Source organism: Callospermophilus lateralis, chromosome X (genome assembly GCF_048772815.1).
Source record: "Callospermophilus lateralis isolate mCalLat2 chromosome X, mCalLat2.hap1, whole genome shotgun sequence".
In the NCBI taxonomy this organism is placed as follows: domain Eukaryota; kingdom Metazoa; phylum Chordata; class Mammalia; order Rodentia; family Sciuridae; genus Callospermophilus; species Callospermophilus lateralis.
Window position 1 is genome coordinate 23,123,460 of NC_135325.1, and position 19,374 is coordinate 23,142,833.

Genomic DNA, 19,374 nt, shown 5'->3' on the forward strand with positions numbered 1-19,374 from the left:
TATTATTCCTCATTGAACTTCCTGGCACTTTTGTCCAAATTGATCAACCATATATGTCAGAGTTTATTTCTAAATTCTCATTCCATTCCACTAATCTATATGCATATCTTTGTGACAGTTCTACATTTTCTTGGATATTATAGCTTTATCAGCAGTATTGAAATTAGTAAGTTCTTCAGATTTACATTTATTTTTCCAAGAATGCTCTACCTGTACTGGGCACAAATAGGGTCTTATAATGGCCTACTTTGTCTTTCTTGTGCCGAGAGCTTGATCTTCAGTCCCTCTCACTTTTCTATTGCTCTCTTTATTGAGATTTCATGTCACAATGTTGGCCTTTCTTAAATGTTTTCCATTGAGAAAATCATTATTTTGACAACATCCCTACGTATGAAAATTTCCAACTCTGTTCCAAATATAGTTAATTTCCTTCTATTGTTCTGATAACACTTCTGCACCACAAAGCTGGGTATGGACAACAGGAGCAGTCCTAGACTAAAACTCTACAGACTTTGACTGCTAATAATGAGGTTTTAGAGATATTCTTAAACTAACGTTTCTTAATTTGTTGTGTCCTTTGGCCAATTTTCAGTTTTTAGATGGTTGTCTTTGAAAAAAATTGTTTTTCCTTCCTTTGTGGTGCTGTGGATTGAACCCAGGATCTCACAAATGCCAGGCAAGAACTCTTCCACTGAGCCACACACCCCTAGCCCAAAAAATTTTGTCAAGATTTATTGTTGCTTTTGGAGGAGATTTACTGTGCTTCTCAATCAGCCATTCAATGGCTTTTGAAAAATTAGAATTTTGTAGTCATGTCAGTAAAAATTGAGCATTTTAAAGTTAAATTTTACTTTAATGTATTGATTTTTGTTTCTATTTTATACATGCTTATGGTGACAATAATATCTATCTAAACTGTTAAAATTTTTAAATGCTGTGTTTATGTGTACTTTAGATGTTTGTATGTAATATAGATGATTGACATTTAGGTTGTTAGCTCATTTCTTTCTCAGTGTGTCTTTCAGGAACACACTGTGCAACAGAGTAGGAAGATTCTGTAATGAGGCCATCCTCAGTGTGGTTCTAGAACTTACTAGTTCTATGACATTAGGCTCTATCTCTGTGAATCTCAGTTTCTTCATTAGTGAGATGGATGATAATAATATACATACCTCATACTGTGATCAAGAGTGCAATAATATGAAAAACACTTTGCCCCCATTATCTTACATGTAGTTTAAGAAGTTTTTATGCAAACTCTTCATCCATAAAATGAGCACATTACATTAGAAAATGGTTAACGTCGAACTTTAATCTCTTTATCCAGTCCTTTCATGAGTCTTAATTGAATGACTACCATGTACTAGGGACAGTCTGGGTTTTGGGGATACAGCCCTAAAGAAAATAGTAATACTGAGTCCTGCTCTCAGAGAGATTATATTTGCTTGAGATAGGAGGGGAGTAATAAGTTTATCTTCATGTAATATGACTTTGGTATACAATGATGAGGAAACAAAGCAGGATAAGTAGATAGAGAAAAATAAGATGTTTTTGTGTACAGTCTATTTTACACCTGTTTAGTCAGGGTCACTAAGAAGTATATTTGATCGGTGACAATACCTGTGTGAAATGAAGACTTTAGGCTTCTGCGTTGACAGTGAGTTAGGAAAACTCTTTAGTTTGTTTGAACCCAGGGGTGCTTTATCACTAAGCTACATCTCCATTCTTTTTTGTATTTTTGAGACAGAATCTTGCCAAATTGCTGAGACTGGCCTCAAACTTGTGATCTTCCTGCCTCAGCTTCCCTAGTTGTTGGGATTATAGGTCTGTCCCACCACACCCTGCTGACAGCTCCTTCTTAAACTTGCAGAAATGTTATACAAGGTCCCTTCCTAGATTTGTTTCTACCAAGCCTGTTAAAGAAATATTGTAGTTAAAGATATAGTGGCTAAAATGGTCCGAAGAGAGTGTTCCCATTTCATTCTAATAGTTAGGGTGGCCATGAAAGAGACATGGGCAAATGATGATTAATTTTCATGGATAGACTGATTCTCCTTTTGGGGGTAATCTAGCACACAATACATCACATACCAACTCTGAAATTGTCTGGATATGTGATTTTTAAGAAGGTACAAGGTCAGAGGCAAAGCAAAGGAAGTGATTATATATCTGGATTTTGGTGACTTTTTATCACCGGTCATTGGCCAAGTCTCAGGTCAGTATGGCCTATAGGAAATGCCCAAAGCAATGTCTGGGGAAAGGAATTGGCATGGGCTGATAAAGAGAGTTGTAATTGTCCCACCATTTGTTGAGATAATAGAATCCAACATCCTAAGAGCACTGGAGTTGAACCTCCCTGCCACACGGTGACAATAGAGCACTTTGGCATTAGAGTCTTATTAGCTCAACGCTTAATTGTTTATGTAGTTCAGTACAGGACAAACACTTACTGAACACCTGTTTTGTGCCAGGTATATAGGTACTGAGTTTTATAGCTTCAAGAATTTACTTTTTACTATTGAGTGATAAATATTCTGTGCTTCCCAAATTAGTCAAGTCGCTAACTGAACAGATAAGCAGATCTATACAAATACAAAAGAAAGTTAGGAGACAATGAGTATTGTCTCTTCTATGACTTCTCCACCAGTTTCTGTCTGTTCTTCATCTAGTGTCCTAGGCAGTTTATTAATGATCCTCTATGACAGAGACTTTGAATTTACAAAGTTAGCAACTATGCAGATGGAAATTTTGTGTCAATTGGAGGAAGTGGTCTATGAACCTGGTAGGAGAGTCACTCTTATTTTTACACTCTAAAGATGCTTTGTGAGCCTCTGTACAGAGCAGGGACTGGCACCATCAAAGCAGATTGTATTTTCAGAAAAAAAATGGCCCTATAATCATACTATTTTTTCAAAATTAAAATAATAAGAAACACAATAGATAATTTGGAAATTATTCAAATCAATTAGTAAAAATATTCACAGTAGTCTGGATTACATTTAAAGTTATATAAAGTATTGTTTTCTTCATCTGCCTGTGTCTAATCATTTTGATTTTTATGCTGGCGTTTATTGATGCAGTTTAAAGCCAGGCATGGTATCAAGCAATTTATAAACATGATCTCATTTAGTTTTTTAAATAACACGAGAAATTTACAAATTAACTAGGTTTCTATCCACTTTAGAGATTAATAAAATCAAGCTAAATGAATACCTTAGTCAAAATGCCCAAATATTTAGTGGAAAAGAAAGAATTTGAAATTAGGTTTCTCTGGCCATATATTTTGTTTTGATTTTTCATTTCTAATTTACAATCTGTATTTTTCTCTAAAGTCAATCAGCTTTTTCTTCATCTTTCTCTACTCAATAATATTGTTAAATCATAATACAGAATTTTTTCATCTGTTTTTCTAAAATATTATCAATCCAGTTTTTTCATTTGTTCTGTTTTAACTGGGCTTTGTTTCAACATAAAAATAATTTCATCCTCATAAAATGAGTTAGAAGAGCTGGAAAGTGTTCCTTCCTCTGCTATAGTCTAAAAGATTGTTCTATAATCCTTCTTCTACATTCTGTTGAATTGCTATTCTTCTTTAAATGTTAGGTAATTTCTCTGAAGAAGGAGATTTCATTTTCAGAAGATATTTAATTGCAAATTCAATATATTTAATAGTTGTAGTACTGTTCAGATATTCTGTGCCACATTCTGAGAGTTTTGGTAGTTTGTGAGTTTTGTGGAATTTTTTCACTTCTAAGTTGTCACATTTATGTGCACAGAGTTATTTGTAACATTCTCAATTTTCCTTTCAGTATGTGTCAGCAGAGTCTGTAGTGATATAACCTTTCTCTTTTTGATGTGGGAAATTTGTGTCTTTATTATTTTTCTTTTTCAGTCTCAGCAGAGGTTTATCAATTTTATTGTTTATTTCAAAGAACTAGCATTAGATTTCATTACTTTTCTCTGTAGTTTTTCATTCATCAATTTTTTCTAGTACTTATGATTGTCTTCCATTTGCTTAGATTTATGTTGCTCTATTTTTTCTAGTACCTAGAAGAAACTTAAATTATTGATTTAGAGCCTTTGTTTTTACTAACAGAATCTTTTAACATGACCAAGTTTTCACTAAGCAGTCCTGTAGCTGCATCTCATATATTTTGCTACATCTTAAATCTCATTCAGTTCAATCAATGTATTGTCTATTTTTCCTTAAAACTCTCTTTGATCCATGGGTAATTATTTAGAAGTATGCTATTTATATTCTAAGATTTTTCTGTTTTCTATTAAGAGATTTCTAATTTGATTTCATTGTGGTCAGAATATACATATTTATAATTCAATTCTTTTAAATTTGTGAAGATTTCTTAAGCTTGATCAAAGATACAGGCACTCTTGTTGAAGGTTCCATGCATCTTGAAATGAAGTGCATTCTTGCTATTATTGAATGGAATATTCCTTACATGTCAATCAAATCCCAATTAGTAAATGATATTGTGCCATTATTCTAAATTCTTACTGCTGTTCTATGTATTAAGTCTATCAATTACCAACAATGGTGATTGCAGTCTCAAGCTATAATGGTGGATTTTTCTATTTTTCTTTTTAGTTCTGTCAGAATTTTTTTTGTTTTTTCTTTATGCATGTATTTTGAAACTGTTTTTTAGTGCATACACACTTAGGATTGCAAGGTCTTCCTGGCCTCTTTTATCATTATGTAATGTCCCTCTTAGTCCCTGGTAATTTTCTTTGTTCTGAAATGTTGTTTATCTGATATTCATATAGCTACCATGCTTTCTATTTTTTAGTGCTTGCATTGTCTACATTTTCCCTTTATTGTACTTTTGACCCTCCTATCTTACTATAATTGAGGTGAGATTCCAGGGAAAGAATAATAGCTTTTTTATCCATTTTGAAAGTGTGTTTTTAATTGGTGTATTTGGATCTTACACATGATGTAAATATTAATATGTCAGGGTTTTAGAAAGCCATTTGAGGTTTTCTTCTTTGTCTTCACTTTCTTAAAATTGTCTTTAGTTCTTTAGTTGCAAGGATTGAGAATATAGCTCAATGGTATAGTGCTTTATTAGTATGTGGAGGACCCTGGGTTCAATCCGCAGCACTACAAGAAAAAAATTCAGGATTGTCGTTAGATCTCAAAATTTTTAAAAATATAGACAGATTTTTTTTGGGGGGGGGAGATATCATGTTTTCATTTTGTTGATCTCCTTGAATCTGTGGGTTTGTATCTTTTGTTGAATTTGGGCATTTTTAGACATAATTTCTTCAAATATTTTCCAGCCCCTGCCTTCTGCTCTTTATCTTCTTATTCTGGAATTTCAATGACATGATTTTAGACCTTTTACTTCTATTCCACATTTCCCTGTGACCCACCCATCTTTTTTCAATTTTTTCCTTTTTGTTTTTTTAAATTGGATAAAGCCTATCAATTTTTTTTTCCAAGTTTAACAACTTTTGATTCTACCATCTCATTTTGTTATTGCCTCTACCCCTTACTGTTCTGTTGCCCTGTTTGGATATTTTCACATTAGAATTTCTACTTTTTTCTTTGTATACACTTTGTATTTGTTGAAATGCTTTTTTCACTTGTTTCATGAGAGTTCACAATTGCATATTCTATATTTTAACAATAGTTTCTTTAAAATGCTTGTCAAAAAAATTTCAATATCTGTATCATCTCAGTCTTTGTAGTTTTTGAGATTTTCCAAGCCTAGTTTTTACCCTAGATACATTAAATCCTCTATTTTAACACACATTCAGTTCATTCAATGTCATTTATACATATTCTAGCCCACATTTGTGTGCTGTATTATACATGTCAAATAGGTTTCCAAGGTTTTTGCAGTGCTAATTTGTTTTTCCCTGTTTGTTTACTACACAGAGGACCATATGAAGTCCATTGTTGCAAACTATACCATCAGGATATGGCCATAACTTCATGCATGGATTTAAAATGTCTCCTTCTCTAAACCCTAACTCTTTGTATCCCTCCTTCACCTTGTAGATGGGAAAAGGAGTAATGGCAATTCTTTGCTTACTTTAGTGAGATGTAGAGATAGTCAACAGGGATTATATGCCACAATTTTAATAGGCACTGTGCCAATAAGGAGGGAGAGGTAGTCTCTTTTCACTATATTTTGTTTTCTCTCTTTAGGATAGAGCAGATTTGCTCCATCTTACAGACTCTTCAGTGCCTAGTGATGAATTAAGGAATATCAACAGTGCTTCTCTTAGAGATGTTCAACAGGCCTCCAATCTAGTCTCCTTAAGTGCCTGTCCACAGGGAGAAAGGGAACTGTACCCATTAACCTTAGTGCAGTGAAAGGACAATTGACAGGATTCTACCCCAGGAACTCCACAGCATTTAGTGGAGATGAGAGAGTGCATGTCTTTTCTTGCCTTAGTGCATATCAGAGCCACTTTTATCAAACTCAACTCTGCAATCTTCATACCATGCCACAGTCTGACTGGGCAAAATAATCCTGGGGGTGACAAGCAACTTGTGAAGATTGAAACAGCGGGAACCCCCTCTCTGCCGGACAGTAGAGGTACATATACCCAACTAATTACACACAGCTTAACTTAATTAACATCATCTAGACACAGCAGTCAGTCATGGCTCATCATAATGGCTCCCTGGCATTGGCTCACAAACCACTCCTCCTGGCACACTGCCAGGCGCCATCTTAACTTGGTTGTGGCCCTGAACTATACCACCTATTATTTAGGGCAACAATTTTTTCTTGGTCTAGAATAGGACAGGTACAGTGAAGTTGATTTGACTCTGAATATTCACTCTCTTCCTGGTACCTAGATAGAAAGGCTACTCAAGTGTTTAGACCAAGATATGTAGGGGACAAAAAGAACCCAGGAAATATCCTGACTTCATTCTTTGATTACTAAGATCCCTAGCCAGTCTAATTTATTTTTGTTACTTTCCAAATATTTCTGCTAGTTACTTCATGAATTTGCCAATATTTTTATTTGTAATTAGCAAAGGAATACAGTGGGTTTTGTTTATTCAGTCATGTCTGGAAATATTCTTGAAATACGGAACAGAAGTATCATTCTAAAATGTTATATTTATTGAATACAATGTCATGTCTCCTTTGTAATGCTCTACAAAATAATAGCATAGAGAATCATGGGTTAACAACATTATCACGATGAAGAAGAACATAAAAATTAAATGGTGAAGATTTTGTCATAAAAAAGAGTCAAAACCAAGGTGGGGTTGTGGCTCAGCTGTAGAGCGCTTGCCTAGCACGCATGAGACACCATACAAAAAACCTAAATAAACAAAGTGTCCATCTACAATTAAAATATTTTAAAAAATGATGGCCTCTTCACCAATTCTGCCTGCCTGCCTTCAATCCTTCCATCCTTTTATTTTTTTAATTAAAAAAAAGTCAAAGCCATTGAGACAGGCAGAAAAAGAATGCTAGGAATTCTATTAACTGTTACTTTCAAACCAAATTGTCTGTTCCCAGATTGTGCCCTTTGTCTTGAGCTTATCAACCCTTACTGGTAGCCCTTTGGCTAGAGTTAGAGTGTTGGGTCACTTGGGTATGCTTTGTGTCTTTTCATAGTTCATTTCTATTTTTGTTTTTGTCACATGTCTATCTGCATTAACACTCTAGATACCGGCCATGCATGTTTGGGTCTCGCCCACTTTTCTCCCTTTGTATTGGTGTTTGAGTCATATGCTCTGTAACTATGTCATCAGTCCCATCCTATCCCCATGTCTGGCCTTAGCTTTTGGACACTCAGTTTGAGGTCTCCATTGGTCAGATAGGGAGCAAAGACCCTTTCAACATATAGTAAGTTATATTTATAATAACAATGCATTTATTTAAATACTCATAAGGCTTACCATCAATTCAATTTAAGAAAACAGGATAAACATGATCTTCTGCATAAATTGGAGTAGCAAGCATCAAATTTGAACACCTTTCTAAAACAACCAAAACCAAAAAATAAAAAGACATAAAACAGTAGTTTTCAAGACACTAGATATCAGGCAATGAAACAACATGATGACTGGGTGTGATGGCATACTCCTCCACGTCTATAATCCCAGTTGCTCAGGGAGACTGAGACAAGAGAATCCTGAGTTCAAAGTCAGCCTCAGAAGTTAACAAAGCCCTAAGCAACTCAGTGAGACCCTGTCTCAAAATATAAAAAAGGGCTGAGGATGTGGCTCAGTGGTGAAGCACCCCTGGGCTCAATCCCTTTTACCTAAATAAATAAAAGAACATGGTACCTGAGAAAGAACAACAACAACAACAAAAAATAGATCCACACACATGTGAAAACTGAATTTTAAGCAAGGTATAATTGCATGGCAGTGCACAAAAAGACTTTAGAAAAAATGGTTCTGAAACACATGGGCTACATGACCAAAAAAAAAAAATTGTTGTTGTTCTGAACCCAGGGCACTTTACTACCAGGCTATATCCCAAGTCCTTTTTATTTTTGAAGTATGGTCTTACAAACTTGCAGAAGACATTGCTAAGTTTCTGAGATTGGCCTCAGACTTGCAATTCTCCTGCCTTAGCCTCCTGAGTTGCTAGGATTACAGGTATGTGCCACTGTGCCCAGCCAAAAAATCTTTATCCACAAATTATATCATATATAAAAATTGAATCAAAATGAACCAAAATCAGGGATGGAACTATAGCTCAGTGACAGAAGACTTGCCTGGCATGCACAAGGCCCTGGATTAGATTCCCAGCACCCCACATACAAATGCAAATGAATCAAAAGCAGATCTCATCAAGATGGTAGACTGGCCCATTTTCCCTTAAAACAACAATTTTTCAAAAGCAGATCTCATCAAGATGGTAGACTGGCCCATTTTCCCTTAAAACAACAATTTTTCAGCCATCATAGGCAAAAGTGCCATTGTGAGAGCTTTGGGATTCTGATAGGAAGTTGTAAAACCCCAGGGGAACCTAGGACCTAGGAAGGCCAGTTTGAGAGGGTATCCTTGTGCAAGTTCACTAACTGTAATGCCAGGTTCAAATCACAAACATTCCCATTCCCTCAACTATGGCCATATTCAGACTGAATCTTGTCATCAGGATCTGTTGTACATCATGGTAATTATAGTTAACTACATATTGTATACTTCAAAATTGTTAAGAATAAATTTTATTTTCTTTTCAACTAAAAAAAGAGCAAGTATGTGTGGTAATGCATGTTGTTAATTAGCATGATTTAAACATTCCACAATGCATATTAATATCAAACATATTATATGGCATAAATATTTGTAATGAAAAATAAAATAAGAAAATGTGGCACATATATGCACAATGGAATATTACCCAGTCTTAAAAATGAAGAAAATTCTCTCCTTTGCAACAACATGCATAGACATGGAGACCATTGTATTTAGTGAAATAAGCCAGGCAGAGAAGATAAATATTACATGATTTCATTTATGTGTGGAATCTAAAAAAAAAAAAAAATTGAACTCATACAAGCAAAGAACAAAATGGTTATTACCAAGGTTGGCTGGGGATGGGGAAGGATGGGGAAGTATTTGTCAAAAGTTTCATTAGACAGGTTTAATAATTTGCTGGAGAACTATTATTTAGCATTAACTTATAACTAAAAATTGCTGAGAGTTGATCCAAAATGCTTTAGCCAGAAAAAAAATGTGTGTAAGGTGATAGATTACTTACTTAGATTGGCTTAATCATATGAAAATGTGTATGTATAGTGAAACATTATGGTATATATTTAAAAATATACATTTTTTTTTGTACCAGGGATGGTACTCGGGGGTGCTTAACCACTGAGTCACATCCTCAGCCTTTTTTATATTTTATTTTTGAGACAGGGTCTCACTAAGTTGCTTAGGGCCTTATGGTATATATTTTAAAATATACATTTTTTTGTACCAGGGATGGTACTCAGGGGTGCTTAACCACTGAGTCACATCCTCAGCCTTTTTTATATTTTATTTTTGAGGCAGGGTCTCGCTAAGTTCCTTAGGGCCTTGCTAAATTGCTGAAGTTGGCTTTGAACTCTTCCCCTGCCTCAGCCTCCCTGAGCCATTGGGATTACAGGTGTGTACCACCATGCCTGGCTAAAATCTGCAATCTTAATTTGTCAATTATGTCCTAAGAAAATTGGAGAAAAATGGATTATAAGCCATGTTTTCTTCCCTGTAAGGGGAATCATAGGAAAAAGAAAATCTGTGACCTTGGGAAAAGTAAATGTCTTAGATATGACATGAAAAACAATCAAAGAACAAATAGATAAATTGGAATTTATCGAATTTTAATACGTTTGCTGTTCCTTAGATACTGACAGGAGGATAAAAACAAATACATAGATTCAGAAACTACTTGAAAATTTTATGTCAGATAAAGAATTTTTAACCACAACATGTAATAAAAGTTTCAAGATTCAATTTTAAGCAATCAAGTTAAAAAATGGAGAGAATATTTGAGCAGACAGTTCATCAAAAAACATATGCATTTTTCTATATGCTTGTTTATCATTTGTATATCATCAGAGAAACAAAACAATGAGATACTGAGATACTTCCACAAATTAATTAGGTGGATAGGCTTAAACTATTAACAAAAATCTATTTAAATTGTTCCCCAACATGTGAAGAAACTGTAACTCATGCTGTATATAGCTAATGAGAATGTGAAATCATTAAACCATTTTAAAACAGGTTTATGAGTTATTGAATTTTTAGACATATGCTGCCTGTCACATAATCCACCCATTCCAGTCCTAGATATATATCCAAAAGAAATAAAATCATATGTTCAAACAAACACTTGTAAATGTTTATAGTAGCTTTAATTTCATAGCTGGCAACTGATAAAAATCCAAGTGTCAATCAACAGTTGAATAGACAAACATAATTGTTATATAAGCACACTGTGGAATATTACCTAGAAATAAAAAGGAACAGATTATTGACACATGTAACAATATAGATGAAGCTCCAGGAAATTCACCAAATGAAAGAAACCCAGAAAAATGTTACATACTACATGATGACATTCTTATAAAACTCTAGAAAGAGCAAAGTGATCTACAGTGACGTAATACAGTGAAGTTGTCTAGGAAATGATGTATGCACAATGGTGGGAGGGAAGGAATATGAAGGACTGTGAGAAAATGTTTTGGAGTGATGAATATTATTCACTCTTTATTGTGGTCACTATTTCACAGATGAATTTGTGTATTAACATTAATGAAAGTCTACACTCTAAATATACACTTGACATCACTTATGAATGAATTAAGCTCTTAAGGGCAGGCTAAGACTTAAAATAATTCAAATTGTTTCAATACAAAACCTTTAACATTTGAAGGGGTAAACAGGCAGTGTCCCATGGGAAAATTATTAATTTCTGTAAATTCTGGATAAGTGAATGAAATAAGCTGGTGCATGTTTATATTGGTAACAATATTACACACCTTTTTTTTCTGGCTAAGACATAACTCATAAAGCTGTTTTAAAATGATTTCATGATTTCACATTCCCATTAGCTGTATATAGCATGAGTTACAGTTTCATGTTGGGGAACAATTTAAATAGATTTTTGTTAATTGTTTAAGTCTACCCACCTAATTAATTTGTGGAAATATCTCATTGTTTTGTTTTTCTAATGATATACAAATGATAAACAAGTACATTGAAAAATGCCTATCTTTTTTGATGAACTGTCTGCTCAAATCTTCTCTCCATTTTTTAACTTGATTGCTGTTTTCTTGGAGGAAATAGAGAGGTTGTTGGGATGTTACAAATTAGTGTGCTGAGTTGTATTGTGCTTATTATTTTGTCATATAATTTTCCTTATAATATGTTCATCTTGAATTTCAGCCAATATTCTCCAAATATCAAATTATAGTTTTTCAGATAAAAAGATTAATTTCTGATGCTATAGTAAATATTTATCTGTCATTTTTAAACAACAATTGATCCAAATAATCTTGCAAACCTAAAAAAATAAATGTGTTTGCCAACATTAAACTTAATAAGTAATTTTTTCATTATTTTAGGGCCCTCTGTCCTCAACTTTGGCGATGTTTCTGTGAACTCTACAAATACTCATCTATTACATGTCATTAATATGCTACCTATGTATATTTTGATCAAGTTAGATACTAATTTGGAAGAACTTCAGAAAACCAAACAGTTTTCATATGTGATTCCACCTACATCTAATACTTATATTTCAGTGATATTTGAATCTCCTACAACTGGAAAATTTGGGAAGTAAGATTGATTTTTTAATTTGTTTGCTAGAATGATTTGTCAAATATGTATTTGTTTATATAAGTAATTGTAATGTGTATTTGGTTGCATAACATAGAAACTATATGTGCATCAGTTTGTAGACTAGTAGGTTCAAATTGTAGTGGATATTTTAATTCTCTTTCATAATTATTTTGAAATATTAAGTACTACATATTGTGTAAATTACACTATGGTTTATACATTTTTCCACATAACTGGATTCTATGATTACAAATAGCTTCTATTAGTTACATTTAGATGCTTTTTGTTTTACAGATCTTTTACCTTTACAGTGAACAGCGTACCTGGAGGGCATATCTTAGTGATGGCAAATATCATGCCAGTAACACTTGAGCTATCACTTAAGGAATTAGTATTGAGACCACAAAGCTTCTTGATGAAAACATGTTTTCGGGGAACAGTTAGATTGTATAATCGTCAGAATCGTTCTGCCCAATTTGGATGGCAACCAGTAAACACAATAAAAGGGATGGCATTTTCCATTCGCCCAGCTACAGGTAATGGTTTATTTTGTTTGATTTAGACATTCATATATTCATTCATTTGCGCATGCAGGCATGAACCACTTATTGTATACTGTGCACTTGTGCTAAGAGCATGGAAATAAATTAGCTACTGTCATAGGAGCATTTATTTTTACACACATAAATATTATTTTAAAATATGGATACTATTTTAGTCAGAATTCTCCAGAGAGATAGAACCAATAGGAGATGGACATGAAGAGGGAGAAGCAGAGAGAGAGGAGGATCTTGCAGAACTGGCTCTTGCTCACACAGTTGTGTGGATTGGTAAGTCTACAGGGCAGGTTGGAGATCCAGGAAAGAATTGAATTGTGCTGTCTTCAATCCAAAGTCATTCTGGAGGCAGAATTAATTATTTCTCAAGAGCTTTCAGCCTTTTAAGACTTTTAACTTATTGCCTGAGATCCACAGATATTATGAAAGGTAATGTGCATGTTAATTAATTTGCTTCTGACAATATACTAATGTACCAAATCATCATGTTATACACTTGGACTATATAGAATCTTTGTCAATTAAATGTTTTTGAAAGTCTATTGATTTAAGTGTCAATCTAAATAGCAGCTTCACAACAGCATCTAGACTGGTGCTAGACCAAACAATTGTCAGACACCTATAAAATGGTGAGATGATATAGTCCATAAAGATTAAATTATGAAAACCTTCTATGGGGCTGATTGTGGCTCAGGAGTTGAGCACTCACCTAGCATGTGTGAAGGCCTGGGTTCAATCCTTAGCACCACATAAAAATAAATAAATAGAATAAACATATTGTTTCCAATTACAACTAAAAAATATTACAAAAATAAAAAAGAAAACCTTCTATAATATTTGACAGAGAGGTGCCAAATGCACAGGTAGCTGTGTGATTATGAAAATGTCCTTATTCTGTTTTGGCTTTTTTTACCCCTGAAAGTGTCCTCCAAGCAACACAACCTATCGTGTATCTTGCTTTCCAACTCCTTGCTTCCTCCTTTCTTTTCTTTTCTCCTTTCCCTTTCTTTTTCCCTTCCCCTCCCTCATTTTATTTATTTCTAATTTAGGAATAGATCTAAATATACTATATTCAGATCACAGAGGAGCCTTGGTTTGTAGAAATCTTGCCTCAAATTTCTTTTCTTGTGAATATTAGTCATTTCCAAATCAGAATTTTTATATATTTCTGCAAGGGTTTTCAAAAGGATCATGGTGTTATAAAAACAATCTTATGTATTAAATTAAATTCAATCAATTTTAATGTGCATTATAGATAAAGGTGTTGACAAATTTAACAGGTGAAAAGAGTAGAGTTGGAGATAATTGATACAGCTGTTTAATCTTTTGATTAACCTGGATTTATTTAACATAATCTCACATTATAATCTATTAAGCATCTGAGGTATACTTTCATCAATATTTCTCATATTCATTTAACTAAGCTCAATATTTCTCATATTCATTTAACCAAGCTCTTTTAAAATTACAATACTGGGGCTAGAGTTGTGGCTCAGTGGTAGAACACTCACTCACCTGGCATGTGTGAGGTCCTGGGTTGGATTCACAACACCATGAATAAATAAATGAATAAAATAAAGTATCTTCAACAACTAGAAAAATTTTTTAAAAATTACAATACTGATAAGCTGAGTATGGTGGCACATGCCTATAATTCGAGCTGAGGCAGGAAAATCACAAATTTAAGCCAGCTTCAGCAATTTAGTGAGGCCCTAAGCAACTTAGTGAGACTCTGTCTCAAAATAAAAGATATTTTATCTCTTATGGCTGGGGGTGTTGTTCAGTGGATAAGCACCCCTGAGTTCAATCCCTGGTAACCTGCTCCCCAAATGTAATGATCATTTTTCTGTAAATTCATATTTCTATACATTTCAGAGATTCTAGATAACCCTTCTTCAGTTTGTTTGAACAGATATAAGAACAGTGGTAGTTTGATATCAATATTCCAGCTATAATTTTTGACCAACCACCTGATATTGCCCCAAGAGTGTCTAAAATGGACAGTGCACTAATACTTCAATTTCTGTGTATTTCTCCATCCGAAACAGGGCTGAATGGATTGAAATTGTCTCTGATAGCCATGGAGATATAATGATGATACTTAATTTGTACCAAATACTAGTAGAATTATAATATAAACTGGACCACCAGTTATGCTTTATTGGTCTTTAGAAGTCTTATTTTTATAGGGAGATTTTAGCATTTACTTTTTTTCCCTTTAGGTTGCCAATGACCCCTCTTATATTTTTTTAACTAAAAAATATCACCAAGGCATAAAAAACACTAAGATGTTAAATTCCAAAGAAAATGTTTGTATGAAAAAGACCATTAGTATGTAAATTCATTTTCTATTTTAAGAATACAAATGATAACAATGCTCTCAAAACTATTTTATATAGCATTGAAGAAAGTGTTACTTGTGTCATATATATGTATATTTGTTTGTTGTTTTCCTCAGAATACTTATATGATAATTACTCAATTTTATGTTTTTTTCCTCTTTGTATGAATAGGAAGTGACTTTTCACTAGATTATTTTTCTTATGCTGTATTGATTTTGCATCCTGGATAATACATTTAATTATATGCTTTTTTGCTTTTTGGGGTAAACTAACATGAACAATTCTAAATTGATATTTATATTTTGTCCTTTCTTCCTGAGACATGATATATTTTGGATTTGTATTTGGGTAGCGTATGTTGTAAGGGAAGAAAATAAGAGTGCATTGATATTTTCTGAGGTAGAACTCACTTCTGATTTGATTTTTAAAATATATATTGTTTATGCTTCTGCTTGTTTTGTTTTCTTCTTTGTTTCTTTACCATTACTAAAATACCAAGTGAATCCTTGAGCTTGCTTCAGTTATTTTGCTCTCATTGTCTTTCTCAGTTTTGTCAATCCTTGGCCGTATAAAGTACCTGTCTTACCAGTCCCACACTTGCTCAGTCTAGCCATCCAATTTATTTCCCCTGTTTCCTGATATATGTAATGTTCCTAGAGAAAAATATATAAGCACACTGATTGGAAGGAAAACAAAATCTCTTCAAATGGACCCTTCAACAGGATTGTATAATGCTTTTACTGTCTCTGCTTTTCTTGGGGCACTCAGATGGCTTTATTTGTAGCATTGAAACTTCTTTTTTAAAAGTACTTCCCATCATAGTTTTCCCCACACCCACTGTCTTCTTGTACTTTAATGTAATGACACTTAGGCTTCCCTCAAGTTTTGTCCTGCAAAGATCTAACTCACTCTTCATGTCCCAACTCAAATACCATCTCCATATAGTGATGTTTCTTCTATTTCAATGAACTATATAAGGTTTCATCCATCTTTTTTGCTATTATTATGCATTTGTTTTTAAATATTCATTTTTTAGTTGAATGCCTTCATTTTATTTGTTTTTATGTGGTGCTGAGGATATGTATTAGTTTTTGCCATCTCCAAATGTTTGTTTTTATCTGCCTCCTTTTGTCGTAGACATTGCTAAACTCATATCTGATATCCATTTCCCTTCATAACAAGACCCTAATTTGGGGAATGAGGTAGCAGTGATCTTATTTAGAAAGCTCTTTGCTCCAGCTTCCCTTGTCAAAACAATATGAACAGAGATTTCCTTTGGCTTCATCCTCTTTATATGTGGGGGCACTATATTGTCTGTATGTATCTATATGTAAAGTCATCACTAATCCTAGGGTGATTGTTTCATTTTAAATTTTGTGTTGTTTTTTAAACATTGTTATATTTTTGTTGTATATTTTTATTGACCTGTTAAAATTGAGAAATATTTCCAGGTGTGGTGGTGCATGTCCGTAATCCCAGAAGGCTTGGGAGGCTGAGGCAAGAGAATTACCTGTTCATAGCAAGCTTTAGCAACTTTGTGAGGCCCGAAGCAACTTAGCAAGACCTTGTCTCAACAAATAAAAGGGCTGGGGTTGTGGCTCAGTGGTTAAGTACCCCTGGGTTTAATCCAAGATACAAAAAAAAAAAAAAAAAAAAGGCATTTTAGATTTCAATCAAATCATATATGATTATGCCTATTTGATAATATCCCATTTAGCATTTCCCTATTATTAGAATTTAATTTTAATAATTTGTTGTATAATGCAAGTAAATTTTAGGCCAGATTGTCTTTTGAATATTAACAAAAAAATTCAATGTGATAAAACTATGGTAAATGTTTTCTTTTCTCTCTATTCTCTGTAGGCACTGTTGAAGCATATTCATCACTGGAATGTGAAGTAATGTGGCAACCAAGTTTCAATTCTCCAGAAAAGGGGGATTTTATTCTTAATGTCTCTGAAGGAAACACATTGACACTAAAATGTGTTGCACATGTAATTATTTCCTTTGAATATTTTTATTTTGAGGGATATAAATTGATTGGGTATGCATATGTGTGCTGTATATATGCATATATATAGTATATTATGTATATAAACATACACTACATATACACACATAAAGTGTATGGAAAAACTGACTTTTCATGAAATACTTCATTAACTAAATTGTCTTAGCTCCTTCATGGAGCCTCTTGTCTATCATAAATGAAGAATTTGTTAAAAAATGTGTTAGGTATCTAGAATTAGCTAAAAAATCTAAGAGTTTTATGAAAACAATACTAGACTGTCAGAATCTCTATAAATCTATGATACCATCATGGAATCAACTGGAAATTAAATTGTTTCACTAATAGACACCAAAGAAGAAGGGAGAAAATTATATTTTGCTCTGCTGTATTGCATTGTTAATATTCTAGTAGTAGTTAATAATTCAGTATGAAATAGATCATGTAATTTACATAGTAGGAAAATATATATTTTTACATTTTTATGGAATATACATCTTGTAATAAAAATGTGAACAAAGCAAAAGCTGCAATAGATAATTTTTCAGCTTCTTTCTGTGGTAGAGCCTAGAAGGCCTTAACTTTATGGCTTCCTATCACCAAGAATGCACTTTACTAATATGCCAAATTTTCCATCAAGTGTTCTTTTTTTTTGGTATTGGAATTGAACACAGAGGGGCCTAACCACTGAGCTAAAATCCCTAGCTCTTTTTTTTAATATTTATTTTTTAGTTATAGTTGGACACAATACCTTTATTTTATTTATTTATTTTTATGTGGTGCTGGGGATTGAACCCAGGGCCTCACATGTGCTAGGCAAGCACTCTACTTGCTGAGCTCTTTTTTAATTTTGTTTTTACTTTTTGGTATTGGGGATTGAATCCAGGGATGATTAACCATTCAGTCACATCACCAGCTCTTTTTATTTTTTATGTTGATACAGGGTTTCATTAAATTGCTGAGGGCCTTGCTAAATTGTTGAGGCTGGCCTAGAATTGGAGATCCTCCTGCCTCAGCCTCCCAAATCTCTGGGACTGTAGGCATGTACCACTGTGCCTGGCTCCACCCAATGTTCTTAAAAATTTAAAACAAGCCAAAGGCTATTTTACTAAACTTCATCTCTATGGGACATGATGATAGTTTTACATATTTTAGCTGTGACAAAACTTACAGTCTAAAAAGAAGAGAGATTCAGAAACTTGAGTGGCATCAAATGGCAGTCAGAACACAGTATGGTTTTTCCTCTGGTCCAAGCTTGAAATAAGCTGAATCCTGGTTTTCAATATGTATAGATTACTTAGTATTCTTTCTTAAACTTTATGTTGAAATATAATACGCATAAAAAGGTACACAGACTGAAAATCATGTATCACTTAATCTTCACAAACTGGTAACACTTTTGTAACCCATTCCTAGATGAGCTAGATCTAGAAACATAATGTGATTAATACAACAAAAGAGCTACCCCACCCCAGTTCACATTTTCATTCACTGTATCCATCCCAAGATCATCACTCTCCTTACTTCTAAGAGCACAGATTAATTTTGATTTTGAACTTCATATACATGGAATTAAACCATATATCCTCTCATATATACACCTTGTTTTATCATCATTAGGTTTGTGGGATTTGTCTATGCTGATTCATATGGTCATAGATTGTTCATTCTCATTCCTGAATAGTATCCCACTGTGTGACCATACTATCATTTATCCTCTATACAACTGATAGGGATTTGGCTTATTTCAGATGTTTAGATAATATAATAATGTCTCTATCATCATTCTTATATTGCCTTGTGGTAAATCTATGCACACAGATTTTTAACTATTCTTTATGTAATTGTACTTAACGACTTTACTATTTAAATTTCCTAACATACCTCATATGTATTTTTTTCTAACAGATAAAAGATGACAATTTACTAATTTAGAATTAGCATTGGAGATACCATTTATTGAATAATTGCTGTGTGCCAGGTGCTGTGCTAAATGTGCTCATTTGTTAACTAATTTAATTGTTATAACAACCCTATGAGACACTATTAACTCAGTTGATGGGTGAAAAAATAGAGTATTAGAATGCTTAAATAACTAATACAATTTCACATGTATAGTAAACACCTTAGTTGGAATTTATAGCCAACTGCTTCCACATCCTTTATTATTACCCTATGATAAAATTTGCTTTT

At 33.4% G+C, this 19,374-nt stretch overlaps 1 protein-coding gene across 1 annotated transcript in view; it reads left to right on the forward strand.

Annotated features, from left to right (window-relative positions):
• Window positions 1-19,374, forward strand: part of Cfap47 (cilia and flagella associated protein 47) — a 421,187-nt gene that overhangs the window by 40,490 nt on the left and 361,323 nt on the right. The window contains exons 14-16 of the mRNA XM_077107522.1: window positions 12,055-12,271; window positions 12,569-12,810; window positions 17,037-17,167. Coding sequence (XP_076963637.1) covers window positions 12,055-12,271; window positions 12,569-12,810; window positions 17,037-17,167 — 590 coding nt within the window. The remainder of the gene's footprint in view (window positions 1-12,054; window positions 12,272-12,568; window positions 12,811-17,036; window positions 17,168-19,374) is intronic.